The sequence below is a fragment of the Oryctolagus cuniculus genome, chromosome 4 (assembly GCF_051225735.1).
Source record: "Oryctolagus cuniculus isolate XC-2025 breed Fujian yellow rabbit chromosome 4, ASM5122573v1, whole genome shotgun sequence".
NCBI lineage: Eukaryota > Metazoa > Chordata > Mammalia > Lagomorpha > Leporidae > Oryctolagus > Oryctolagus cuniculus.
The window spans coordinates 174558796-174571187 of NC_142870.1; the positions used below are offsets into that span (position 1 = coordinate 174558796).

General features: G+C 58.5%; 1 protein-coding gene across 3 annotated transcripts in view; it reads left to right on the forward strand.

The window, feature by feature from the left end:
- The window catches only part of ACVR2B (activin A receptor type 2B), a 45972-nt gene that overhangs the window by 10074 nt on the left and 23506 nt on the right, over positions 1 to 12392 (forward strand). Inside the window, exon 1 of one of the 3 annotated variants that reach the window (XM_070073227.2) lies at positions 1369 to 1798. The exons of 1 other annotated variant lie outside the window; for it this stretch is intronic. In XM_070073227.2, the coding sequence (XP_069929328.2) occupies positions 1684 to 1798 (115 nt within the window). In that variant the 5' untranslated portion in view covers positions 1369 to 1683. Of the gene's footprint in view, positions 1 to 1368; positions 1799 to 12392 lie in introns of those variants that run through there. One more of the 3 variants, XM_070073228.2, reaches the window with a different exon arrangement.

The window sequence follows — 12392 nt, forward strand, 5'->3', positions numbered from 1 at the left end:
CCGAGGGCGGTGTGTCTCTGCCTAGCCTGTCTGAGGGCGGCTTGTCGCCGAGTGCGGTGTCTCTGCCTAGCCTGTCTGAGGGCGGCTTGTCGCCGACTGCGGTGTGTCTCTGCCTAGCCTGTCTGAGGGCAGCTTGTCGCCGAGTGCGGTGTCTCTGCCTAGCCTGTCTGAGGGCGGCTTGTCGCCGAGTGCGGTGTGTCTCTGCCTAGCCTGTCTGAGGGCGGCTTGTTCCTGAGTGCGGGGTGTCGCTGCTCTGCCTAGCCTGTCTGAGGGCGGCTTGTCGCCGAGGGCGGTGTGTCTCTGCCTAGCCTGTCTGAGGGCGGCTTGTCGCCGAGTGCGGCGTGTCTCTGCTCTGCCTAGCCTGTCTGAGGGTGGCTTGTCGCCGACTGCGGTGTGTCTCTGCCTAGCCTGTCTGAGGGCGGCTTGTCGCCGAGGGCGGTGTGTCTCTGCCTAGCCTGTCTGAGGGCGGCTTGTCGCCGAGTGCGGTGTGTCTCTGCTCTGCCTAGCCTGTCTGAGGGCGGCTTGTCGCCGAGGGCGGTGTGTCTCTGCCTAGCCTGTCTGAGGGCGGCTTGTCGCCGAGTGTGGTGTGTCTCTGCCCAGCCTGTCTGAGGGCGGCTTGTCGCCGAGTGTGGTGTGTCTCTGCCTAGCCTGTCTGAGGGCGGCTTGTCGCCGAGTGGGGTGTGTCTCTGCCTAGCCTGTCTGAGGGCGGCTTGTCGCCGAGTGCGGGGTGTCGCTGCTCTGCCTAGCCTGTCTGAGGGCGGCTTGTCGCCGACTGCGGCGTGTCTCTGCTCTGCCTAGCCTGTCCTGGCCACTGCTGTTGTCCTCTCCTGCCTTTTGTGGTTCTTCCCAGGGTTCCGCTTCCTCCTCTCCCAGGAAGTTGCCCTGGCACCCGTGCGTTTATGCCCTGCTTGGGAGCCAGCAGACACCAAGGGGGATCAGCCCAGGATGCAGGTCCTGCCCTGTCACCGGGCCTGGGATCTGGGGGCCGGAGGCCGGTGGCAGGTTGAGTATTGTTTTGTGGGTGCCTGGATGGACAGCCCTGAGGCACTGGCTTCATGGAGAGCAGGGCTTCTTGGTCTTGTCACTTGGGACTTGGCTGTGTGCCCTGCTGCTCCGGCCCTGCAGGACGACGGTCTGCAGCCTCCTGGCCTCCACCCTCATCCCAGGAGCTCTAATCAGGACCTCCCTGGCGGAGGTGGGGCGCTGTGGCCTAGAATGCTCTGGGTTTTGGCGAGGCAGACGGGTGGGAGATGGAGAAGGTGACTGGCTAGTGCGCCCCACCCCCCTTGGGATCAGAGGATCAGAGGTCGCATCTCCATGCCAAGGCGGGGCCTCTCGCCCTGTCCTGCTCCGGTGTGAGTTTGGTTCAGAATGCGTGGCTCACCGCTTGCTGCCGGAGAATCCTGGCGTCCTTGAGTTTTCCCAGAAGTGGTTCGGGTTTCAGGGAGGTGGCAGTTGTGGGTGGCCGGGCAGCCTGCCTGCCTGCACCCGCCCACCCCCTGCCCGTCGCCTTGAGGCTGGTGCTCTGGCCTCTCCCTCCCGCACGCACAGCATGTCAGGAAGTGCCTGTCGCAGGGGCCTCTCTGCCTGCCCGGTACCCCCTTTCTGCTCACCGGGGAGCCGCGCGAGCTGAGGCTGCCCCTGCCTGCCAGGAGGAGTGCGGGGGTCGCCGCGGGACCAGGCATGCCCTTCCCCCGCAGCGGGCCAGGCCCCCGGCGCTCCCGGGAGCCGAGGCGGCTGTGGCCCTGGAGCGCCCAGGCCGGGGACTCCAGGGCAGAGGGGCAGCCTCACTCCACAGGTACAGCACAAGTCTTTCCCCTCCCCTCGGGGTGCACGGCAGTCCAGGCAGGCCCAGGCCACCGCCTCTGGGCCTGGGGAGGGAGGTGTGGGGGCAGCACTGCCGTGGAGGCCAGAGAGGAGCAGCTGCTGCCGCCTGCTACGGAGCTGTGCTGGGGAGAGCCCTCTCGGGGACTCCGCCTCTCTGTGCCGGGAGGAAGTGCCCACCTCGCTGGTGGGTGACGGGCTCGCTGGGGGTGAGATTTTCCTGTCTCCTCTGGGGTTTGTCTTCCTTCCCGTCCCTCCCATTCCGTCTCCAGGTCTCTGTTGCAGCCACTCACCGCCTTGTTTTGGGCTTCCTCTTTGGTCTCGCTGTGCACCGGACTCGCAGGCCCGTGCCGGCCCCAGCGCTCCCCGTCCGTCGTGTGCTGGCGGCGCCGTCCCCGCAAGCCCAGGCTGCTTGGTGGAGGAGACGCTGCCGCTGGCCCGCGAGTCTTGGTTCCGGGACTGTCAGTGATACGCACGTCCGGGCCAGCGGTCGGTGCCGGAGGTGTGTGGTCAGGCAGCTGGCTTGCCCTGCCTGGTCCCATCAGGCTGTGTCCATACGTGTGCCTCTTTCAGAGCCCCTGGGCCTGGCAGCTCCGGCTGCGTGTTCTCATTCCCTGGCACGTGATCGCTGGAAGCCGGTGTTGGGAAGGAAGCCTGCTCCACTGGGCGCGTGCGTGACCCTCCTCCCCGGGGACCGTTCTCTGCAGGGGCTGGGGCTGGGGTGTTTTGGGAGGCAGGCTCATGCTCTGGTTTGCGAATGTCCCTCTGCCGACTATTTCAGTTCCACTCTGACAACCAAGGAGGCTAAAATTAGTTCTGGGGAAGGAAGAGGGAGGCTGGTTGGAAACCCAAGCCCTTGGCTGGAGGATGGAGGAGGCTGCTCACCTCCCCGGGTTTATGGCCGAGGCTCGGAGGATGTGACCAGAGCAGCTGTTGTCTGTCCATCTGAGGAGAAGGAGGGGCCCTGCTGGCCTCCCAGACCGGAGCCGGTGGAAACCGGAGGCCAACTTGGAAGCTGAGTCTGGGTGTCGGTGCCAGTGTGTTTTTCCTCCTGGCTTCCGCAGGGGTGTGCAGTGTTGTCAGGTACAGGGACGATGCCTCATGCCCTGTGACACTGGCCCACCTCCTCCTCCAACACAGTGTGTCTCTGGAATTGGAAGGCAGGCGTGGCTTCTCGGAGCCCTGGGCTGGCAGCCGTGGACCTCACGTGCCTTCTCACCTAAATTTGGCACTGCTTTAGAGGGGCGAGGCCCTGAGCGGTCTACCTTGTCTGCCTGGGAGCAGTTACTGCAGGGCAGAGGGCTTGGAGAGCTGAATTCTGGTTCCGCTCCCCCCGGGTGCGCTGTGTGAACCCTCGGTCTGAGGCTGGGTCCTGCAGGGCCTTGTCCAGGGAGGGCCAGGGAGTGCCGTCCTGTCTGCCCTGTCCTGAGAAACCGCACCCAAAGCTTCCCTCACCGGAGGGTCTCCTGGGTCTCCTCCCTGGGGAGTAGAGGCTATCTGGGCCCTGACTTCTCTTCCATTTTAAATTCAGAAGTTTTAGTTCTACAAGTTCATCGTTCATTGCAGACACTTAGATACCAGGCAAAGCCAGGGCCTCCCTTGCTGCCTGTGCCCTGTCCCATCTGTGTTGTCCTGTAAAGGTCAATCCTCTTAGAGTTGGTGTGTATTCCTCCTTCTCCCTTCTTGCCTCCCTCTTCCCTCCTTCCCTCCTCCCTCCCTTCTTCCTCTCCTCTCCTCTCCTCTCCTCTCCTTCTTTCCTTCTTTCCTTCTTTCCTTCTTTCAAGATTTATTTTATTTGAAAGGCAGAGACAGACAGATAAGATTTTCCATCTTGTAGGTCACTCCCCAAATGGCTGCGACAGCCAGGGCTGGGCCAGGTCAAAGCCTGGAGCCTGGATCTCCATCTGGGTCTGCCACAAGAATTGCAGGGACCCAAGCCCTTGGGTCGTCTTCTGCTGCCTTTTCAAGTGCATTAGCAGGGAGCCGGACTGGAAGTAGAGCAGCAGGAGCTCAAATCTTGATATGAAATGTAGGCTTCCCAAGTGATGGCTCAGGAGAGAGAGACAGACAGACAGGGAGAGAGAGAGAGAGACAGACAGACAGGGAGAGAGAGAGACAGACAGACAGACAGGGAGAGAGAGAGAGAGAGAGACAGACAGGGAGAGAGAGAGAGAGACAGACAGACAGGGAGAGAGAGAGAGAGACAGACAGGGAGAGAGAGAGATCCCCTGCTAGTTATCTCTCCACGTGTCTGTTGGTGGCTGGACTGTGCTGAACCTAGGATTTCAGAACTCAGTCCAGGTCTCCCATGTGAGTGACAGGAACCCAAGTACTCGCGCTGCCTCCTAGGGTATGCATTAGCCCAGGAAGCTGGAATCAGGACCCAGAGGGGGGATTGAGCATACGCACTCTAGTAGGGAATGCTGGCATCCTAACTGGCATCTTACCATTTTTTAAAAATATTTTATTTATTTGAAAGGCGGAGTTGCAGAGAGAGAAGGAGACACACACACACACACACACACACACACAGATCGATCGATCGATCTTCCATCCGCTGGTTTATTCCCCAAATGGCTGCAATGGTCAGGGCTGAGCCAGGCTGAAGCCAGGATCTGGGAGCTTCTTGTGGGTCTTCCACGTAGGTGGAGAGGCCCAAGCACTTGGGTCATTTTCCTCTGCTTTCCCAGGCGCATTTATAGGGAGCCGGATGGGAACTTGAACAGCCGGGACTCAAACCGGCACCCATATGGGATGCCAGGGTTGCAGGCAACAGCTCTACCCGCTGCACCACAGTGCCGGCCCCTCCCTGGGCTCTTAGCAGCTAGAATCATCTAGCCCTGGAGACATTTTTACCTCTGCAAGTGTAGAAGTACTTAAGGAAGTAGTTTTTCATCACCTACGGTGGTGTTTCTCTCTTCCACACTTGGAACTAGCGGAGAGAGTGGTGCAGTTACCGTGAGTGACGGCGAGGTGTGTTTTCACATATGAATACACCGTGTAGTCAGCATCCAAATCAAGAACCGGAAACTCGTGGTCACTCGTGCAGCGGCCTCTCGAAGCGCCTGCATCCCAGGTTGGAGTGCCTGGGTTCGGTGCTGGCTCCACTCCTGATTCCAGCTCTCTGCTCATGCAGCCCGGGACGGGACGCGGCAGGCGATGGCGCGGTGGCTGGGTTTCTGCCACAGCCTCGGGAGGCTGGGAACTGAGCTGCCCGCTCGTGGCTTTGGCCTGACCCAGCCTCGGCTGCTGCGGCGTTTGGGAGTGAACTAGCGGGTGGAAGGTCTCTGTCTTGTCTGTCTTTGCCTTAAAAGCGTAGGATTTTTGGGGCCGGCGCCGTGGTGTAGCAGTTAATGCTGCTGCCGTTAGAGTCCTGACTGCTCCACTTGCAGTCCAGCTCTCTGCTGTGGCCTGGGAAGGCAGTAGAAGGTGGCCCAAGTCCTTGGGCCCCTGCACCCACGTGGGAGACCTGGAGGAAGCTCCTGGCTCCTGGCTCCTGGCTTTGGATTGGCTCAGCTCTGGCCGCTGCGGCCATTTGGGGAGTGAACCAGTGGAGGGAAAACCCCACACCTCTCCTCTTTCTGCATAACTCTGTTTTTCAAATAAATAAATAAATACAAGTTTAAAAAAAAAGACCACAGTGGTATTCCTGTCCTCCCTCTTGCTTCCCCCGCTTTGATCTTTCCAATAACTGTGTAAAATTTCAAAATTTAGGCTTAGGCTGCATTCTATCACCTTGCTGCTGGTGGGTTTTGTGATCTTGTACCAAGTATGCAGATTGTTCCTCAGGAGTAGATGGCAAGGATAGCCTCTCGGTCGTGCCGCGCGTAGACTGCGTGTTAGCCGAGGCTGGAAAAGGCTGTGTTGTCGGGAGCAGGTGCGGGCCTCGGGCCGTCTGAGGCCCCACGGGCGGGGAGCGGGCTCCCGTGGCCTGGTGACTGCTGTGCGCGTCACAGTGGTTAGGGCTTCCACTCCTGCATTTCTGGGACGCTGCTCAGTGCACTGTGGTCTGAACCTGTGGAGCTGGCTGAGAGGAAGTTCTCCTGGCGGTTTGGAGTGGAAGTTTTTCAGGGCTTTGCCCTGGGTCTGTGTCCTCGCCCAGTGCTCTCTGGGCTCCGTGTCTCGGTCATTCTGCGGCCCTGGAGATCCATCTGAAAGCTGGGTGCGCCGTAGGTGTGGAGACCTCCTCTTCCAATCGACAGGCCCGACTCTCCGAGGGCGCCTGGGAGAAGTGGGCCAAGTAAAGAGGGCCTGTGTGGCTGAAGGCTTTCGGTGCCAGCCCAGGGTCCGTGTGGGAACAGGGGCCGGGCCCTGCTCAGAGGCGGGCGCTGCGTTTGATGGCCTGCGGGGTGGGGAGGCGGGAGTTTGAGTGGCGGGCAGAAGGTGCGTGTAGTCTCCCCTCCTTTTGGGTCAGGTCCCCAAACACCTAGTGGTGACGCAGACACATGCTGAAGTTGGATTAGGCTACTCTGTGATGGAATGTCCCCAAGCCGCTGCCAGAGGCATGTGTGACTTCTCTCTGGAGGACTTAACATCATCTCGGGCCTCAGATCGCTTCTGCAGACAGCTTTGCAGATAGAGACGGACTGACGGCTCGGATGAAAGCCCGCAGAAGCATCGCAGCTGGGCAGACCCGGGTGTACTTCAGGTCGGAGGGCTCCATGCTGTGTGTGTGTGCTGGCCTGGGCAGCTCATGCCAGCTAGCTGTAAGTGACCGAAGGGGAGACCTGTGTCACAGCAGAAAACAAGGGCTCAGTGAGTGATCTCACCGGGAGCTTTGGTGCAGGCGGGGGGAATAGCGGACTGGGTGACAGAGAGGACACAGGCTGCGCCTGGAGAGACAGACAAAAGACGGGCACTGCAGAAGAAAGGGAGAGGGCCAAGGACTTGGGCCACCTTCTACTGCTTTCCCAGGTCACAGCAGAGAGCTGGACTGGAAGAGGAGAAGCTGGGCCCAGAACTGGCACCCACATGGGATGCTGGCGCTACATGTGGAGGATTAACCTACTGTGTCATGGCGGCAGCCCCCAAAGAGATTCTTAAAAGAACAAGGAAGGCCGGTGCTGTAGCTTAGTGGGTAAACAAGCCACCTACAGCTCCGGCATCCCGAGTGGGCACTGGTTCGAGTCTTGGCTGCTCCACTTCTGATCCAGCTCCCTGCTAATGTGCCTAGGAAAGCAGTGGAAGATGGCCCAAGTCCTTGGGCCCCTGCCACCTTCGTGGGGGCCTCTGAAGAAGCTCCTGGCTCCTGGCTTCGGCCGGGCCCAATGCTGGCTGTTGTGGCCACTTGGAGAGGGAAACAGTGGATGGGACATCAGTCTCTCTCCTTGTTTCTGTATTTCTGCACCCTGGGAAGCAGCAGAGACGGTTCAGGCGCTTGGTCCCTGCCATGCGTGTGAGAGATCCAGGTAGTTCCTCAGTGGCCCCTGACTTCAGCCTGGTGCAGCCCTGGCTGTAACGGGCGTCTGGGCCCTGAACCAGTGGATAGAAGGTCTCTCTTCCTTTTAAGAAAGCAAGAAATAAAACTAGAAAAAAAAAGTTGCTAATGAAAGAGAGGAACAGAGAACAGAGAGCAGGTACGATAAATACAGTATCTCAAGTGAATTTCTGTGATGCAGAAATCTTTAATAAAACATTCGGGAGTAGCATCCACCAAGTGGGCATTGGGTGTAGCACTGAAGATACTGCTTGGGGTGTCCACACATGCCCTGGGTTTGAATCTCGGCTTCGCTTCCTGCTAATGTGCACACGGGGAGGCAGCAGGAGACAGGGAAGCAGCTGGGTGCCCGTCACCCCCCATAGGAACCCTGGATTGAGTTCCTGGCTTTGACCTGGCCAGATGCCTGGCTGTTGTGGGCATTTGGGAAGGGAACCAGCAGGTAGACAAAAAGGCTATCTCCTTATATCCTGTCTCTCTGCAGCAAAACGTAAAGAATAATGTATCATGACTATATCATGGCTAAGCAATTATGCTAATTCCAGGTACTACTTTTATCCTAGGGATTCATAATTGATGTAATAGTTTAAAAATCAATTGAAGCCACCTTGTTAATAGAGTGAAGGAAGACAAACAGTGTTATCTTGGTAGAAGCAGAAAAAGCTATTAATATTTAATCTCCAGCTAATCCTCAGAGTAAAATAATTTTAAAAATGCAGTTGGCCAATAAGAGCCAAGGCTTTTTTCAAGAAAAAGTGTTAATTTGCTCCTACTGGAATTCAGGACTCATTGGAATGTAACAGCAATTAAAGTAATACGTTTTGGGAGCATGGGTAAAATACACAACAGAATAGAAAGTCCAGAAAGAGATCCATGTGTGTGCAGGTCCTTAATTTAGGACAAAGAGAAACAACTCTTGGGGCCAGCGCTGTGGCATAGCGGGTAAAGCCGCCACCTGCGGTTGTCGGCATCCCACATGGGCACCAATTTATATCCCGGCTGCTCCACTTCCGATCCAGCTCTCCTGGGAAAGCAGTAGAAGATGGCCCGAGGGCTTGGGCCCTGCACCTGCCTGGGAGACCCGGAAGACACTCCTGGCTTTGGATTGGCTCAGCTCTGGCCCTTGCGGTCATTTGGGGATGAACCAAAGGATGGAAAACTGGAAGATCTCTCCCTCTCCCTCCCCCTCCCCCTCCCCCTCGTCCTGATGGGGGGAGGGGGGCTTCCTGGGGGCTGGTTTCCGGGTGTTGGGAAGCCGTCCTGATGGGGGGGCTGGTTTCCGGGTGTTGGGAGGCCGTCCTGATGGGGGGGGCTGGTTTCCGGGTGTTGGGAAGCCGTCCTGATGGGGGGGCTGGTTTCCGGGTGTTGGGAAGCCGTCCTGTTGGGGGGGGCTGGTTTCCGGGTGTTGGGAGGCCGTCCTGATGGGGGGGGCTGGTTTCCGGGTGTTGGGAAGCCGTCCTGATGGGGGGGGCTGGTTTCCGGGTGTTGGGAAGCCGTCCTGATGGGGGTGGGGGGGTGGGGGGTGGGGAGCTTCCTGGGGGCTGGTTTCCGGGTGTTGGGAAGCCGTCCTGACGGGGGGGGGGGCTGGTTTCCGGGTGTTGGGAAGCCGTCCTGATGGGGGGGGCTGGTTTCCGGGTGTTGGGAAGCCGTCCTGTTGGGGGGGGCTGGTTTCCGGGTGTTGGGAAGCCGTCCTGATGGGGGGGCTGGTTTCCGGGTGTTGGGAAGCCGTCCTGATGGAGGGGGCTGGTTTCCGGGTGTTGGGAAGCCATCCTGACGGGGGGGGCTGGTTTCCTGGTGTTGGGAAGCCGTCCTGATGGGGGTGTGCTGGTTTCCGGGTGTTGGGAAGCCGTCCTGTTGGGGGGGGCTGGTTTCCGGGTGTTGGGAAGCCGTCCTGACGGGGGGGCTGGTTTCCGGGTGTTGGGAAGCCGTCCTGACGGGGGGGTGCTGGTTTCCTGGTGTTGGGAAGCCGTCCTGATGGGGGTGGGGGGGTGGGGGTGGGGGGCTTCCTGGGGGCTGGTTTCCGGGTGTTGGGAAGCCGTCCTGATGGGGGGGCTGGTTTCCGGGTGTTGGGAAGCCGTCCTGATGGGGGGGGCTGGTTTCCGGGTGTTGGGAAGCCGTCCTGACGGGGGGGTGCTGGTTTCCGGGTGTTGGGAAGCCGTCCTGTTGGGGGGGGCTGGTTTCCAGGTGTTGGGAAGCCGTCCTGATGGGGGGGGCTGGTTTCCGGGTGTTGGGAAGCCGTCCTGACGGGGGGGGGGGGCTGGTTTCCAGGTGTTGGGAAGCCGTCCTGATGGGGGGGGCTGGTTTCCGGGTGTTGGGAAGCCGTCCTGACGGGGGGGCTGGTTTCCTGGTGTTGGGAAGCCGTCCTGTTGGGGGGGGCTGGTTTCCTGGTGTTGGGAAGCCGTCCTGTTGGGGGGGGCTGGTTTCCGGGTGTTGGGAAGCCGTCCTGATGGGGGGGGCTGGTTTCCGGGTGTTGGGAAGCCGTCCTGATGGGGGGGGCTGGTTTCCGGGTGTTGGGAAGCCGTCCTGATGGAGGGGGCTGGTTTCCGGGTGTTGGGAAGCCGTCCTGACGGGGGGGCTGGTTTCCGGGTGTTGGGAAGCCGTCCTGATGGGGGGGTGCTGGTTTCCTGGTGTTGGGAAGCCGTCCTGACGGGGGGGGCTGGTTTCCGGGTGTTGGGAAGCCGTCCTGTTGGGGGGCCTCTCTGGGGCTCTCGCGTAGGTGTCCCCGTGCTCTGAAGTGCCCTGCTAACCTCTCCACCTGTGTCGGCCCCCGCCTCCCTTCAGGCTGTCTCTGAAGGTTTTGTTTCAGATGCACATTGTTGATAGACATGACTGACTGGTGTGGCGCATTCATATTAGAATGAATTTTCCTGGACGTGCGTGTGTGTACCCTGGAGAGTTGCTTCAACATCTTTGCCGATTCCAGCACCCATGTGTCTTAGGGTTGCTATCTAGTAATTTTATTGTCTTGGATGCAGGACACATTTTGCTGTTTCCCATGTAACCATGGCTTGTAAATGAATATTGTAAATGATAGTCATAGCAACTGGATTCTGTTATAAACGTAAAAGCACTGTTTTTTTTTTTTTTTCCTGTTGTGGTGGTACACATATTTTTGTTTCAGCAGGTAACTATGTAGGCTGGATTCGTAAACCCTTCCTCCGTGGAAGGCAGCTGCTGGAGTGGCTGGTCGGGTCCTGGGAGCCTCATCTGGGAGGTTGTGTGTGCCTGTGCAGTCCAGGGGTCAGCCAGGGGCATGAGCAAGCGCCCATGCAGAATGTGGCTCCCGCCCTTCCTGTCGCACCCTCGCTCGTCACCCGAAAGGTAGCCACTTCTCTCCTGTGTCGGACCCTGAAGTGCTGGTGCACTGCTTCTTTTTTAAACCTTTCTTTATTTGAAAGGCGGGAGGAGAGTCTGAGATCCCATCTACTGGCTCACTCCCCAGATGTGTGCAACAGCTGGGACCGCATCAGGCTGAAGCCAGGAGCTTGGAGTCAGCTTGGGCTTTCCACGTGGGGGCAGGGACTCAGGCAGCTGAGCCATCAGCCGCTGCCTCCCTGCTGTGGGTAGCAGGAAACTTGAGGAGATGGAGCTGAGCTGAGACTTGAACCCAGCACTGCAGGATGGGGTGCCGGCGTCCCAGGTGGTCCCTTCACTGCTGAGCCCAGATGCCTGTCTCGTCCCATTCCTTTCTCGGGGTGCATTGCCTTTATCTCTGAGGGTAATAATGCAATTTTGGAAAAAAAAATATGTACTTCCTGATTTTTGCGAAAGCAGAGAGAGAGATCTTCCATCTGCTGGTTCATTGCTTATATGGCGGCAACAGCCAGCACTGGACCAGGGAAGCGAGGGGCCAGGAGCTCCTTCCTCACCCCCACGTGGGCCGCAGGGTCGCCTGTTCTTGGGCCGTCTTCTGCCTGCCCAGTGCGTTAGTAGGAAGCTGGAAAGGAAGCGGAGTACCCGGGACCTGAACTGGGATGCTGGCGTTGCACGTGGTGGCTTACCTTACCGCGCCACGCCACTGGCACCCTAGGAAATCTTAGAAGTTTTAGTCTCCCTGAATAGTTTTGTTTCTTTAGTTTTTGCTTCCTGTTTTTATCTTTCAGTAAGTAGTTTTTCTTGAGCTGTTGATGTTTCAGGGTGGACCTGAATAATGATTGACAGCTCTGAGCCCGTGGGCGGAGCTGGCTAGCTGTAAGGTTTGTATTGGTCTATGTTTGGAACTAGTCAGGTTCCCCTGGGAAGTATCTTTGTTTTTTTTGTCTGAAAGGTGTAAGAGGGGACTTCATGGAAATGTGTTTTATGCAAGAGCTGAGCTGTGCACGGACTTGGAGGTTTTGTGCGTCAGTGTGAACGTATCCTCTCGTTTCATTTCCCATGAGCTTTTTGACGGCCTCTAGTGTACCTGGCTGCTGTCACCCAGCAGGCCTCACGGGCGGAGAGCCGGGGTGGGGGGTTTCTGTGCTGGGCATCTGGGCGTGATGCCGAGCCCTCCCTGTGCAGTGCTCTGCGGCCCCCAGCTGTCGCCGGTGTGGGTCTGAGACTCTGTGAGCCCCTCAGTCCTGTGCACAGCTCACAGAGGACCCGTGTGCTGATGGGGGCTCCTCCCCCACTCCTGCAGACACCCGTGTGCCCCTCAGTCCTGTGCACAGCTCACAGAGGACCCGTGTGCTGATGGGGGCTCCTCCCACACTCCTGCAGACACCCGTGTGCTGATGGGGGCTCCTCCCACACTCCTGCAGATACTCTGTGAGCCCCTCAGTCCTGTGTACAGATTCGGTGTGGCCAGTTGCTACTTTCTTGCTGGGAAAGTTTGTGTCTGTAGTTCTGTCCTTATGTGTTTATGCCTCAGAAAGCTTGGCTGTTTTTTTTTTTTTTTTTTTTTAATTATTTGGGAGGCAAAGAGAGAGAGAGAGCGAGAGCGAGCTTCCGTTTGCTGGTTCACTCCCCAACTGGCTGCAACAGCTGGAGCTGCGCTGATCTGAAGCCAGGAGCCAGGAGCTTCTTCCGGGTCTCCCACGTGGGTGCAGGGGCCCAAGGACGTGGGCCATCCTCTACTGCCTTCCCAGGCCATAGCAGAGAACTGGACAGGAAGTAGAGCAGCCAGGACTAGAACTGGTGCTCATATGGGATG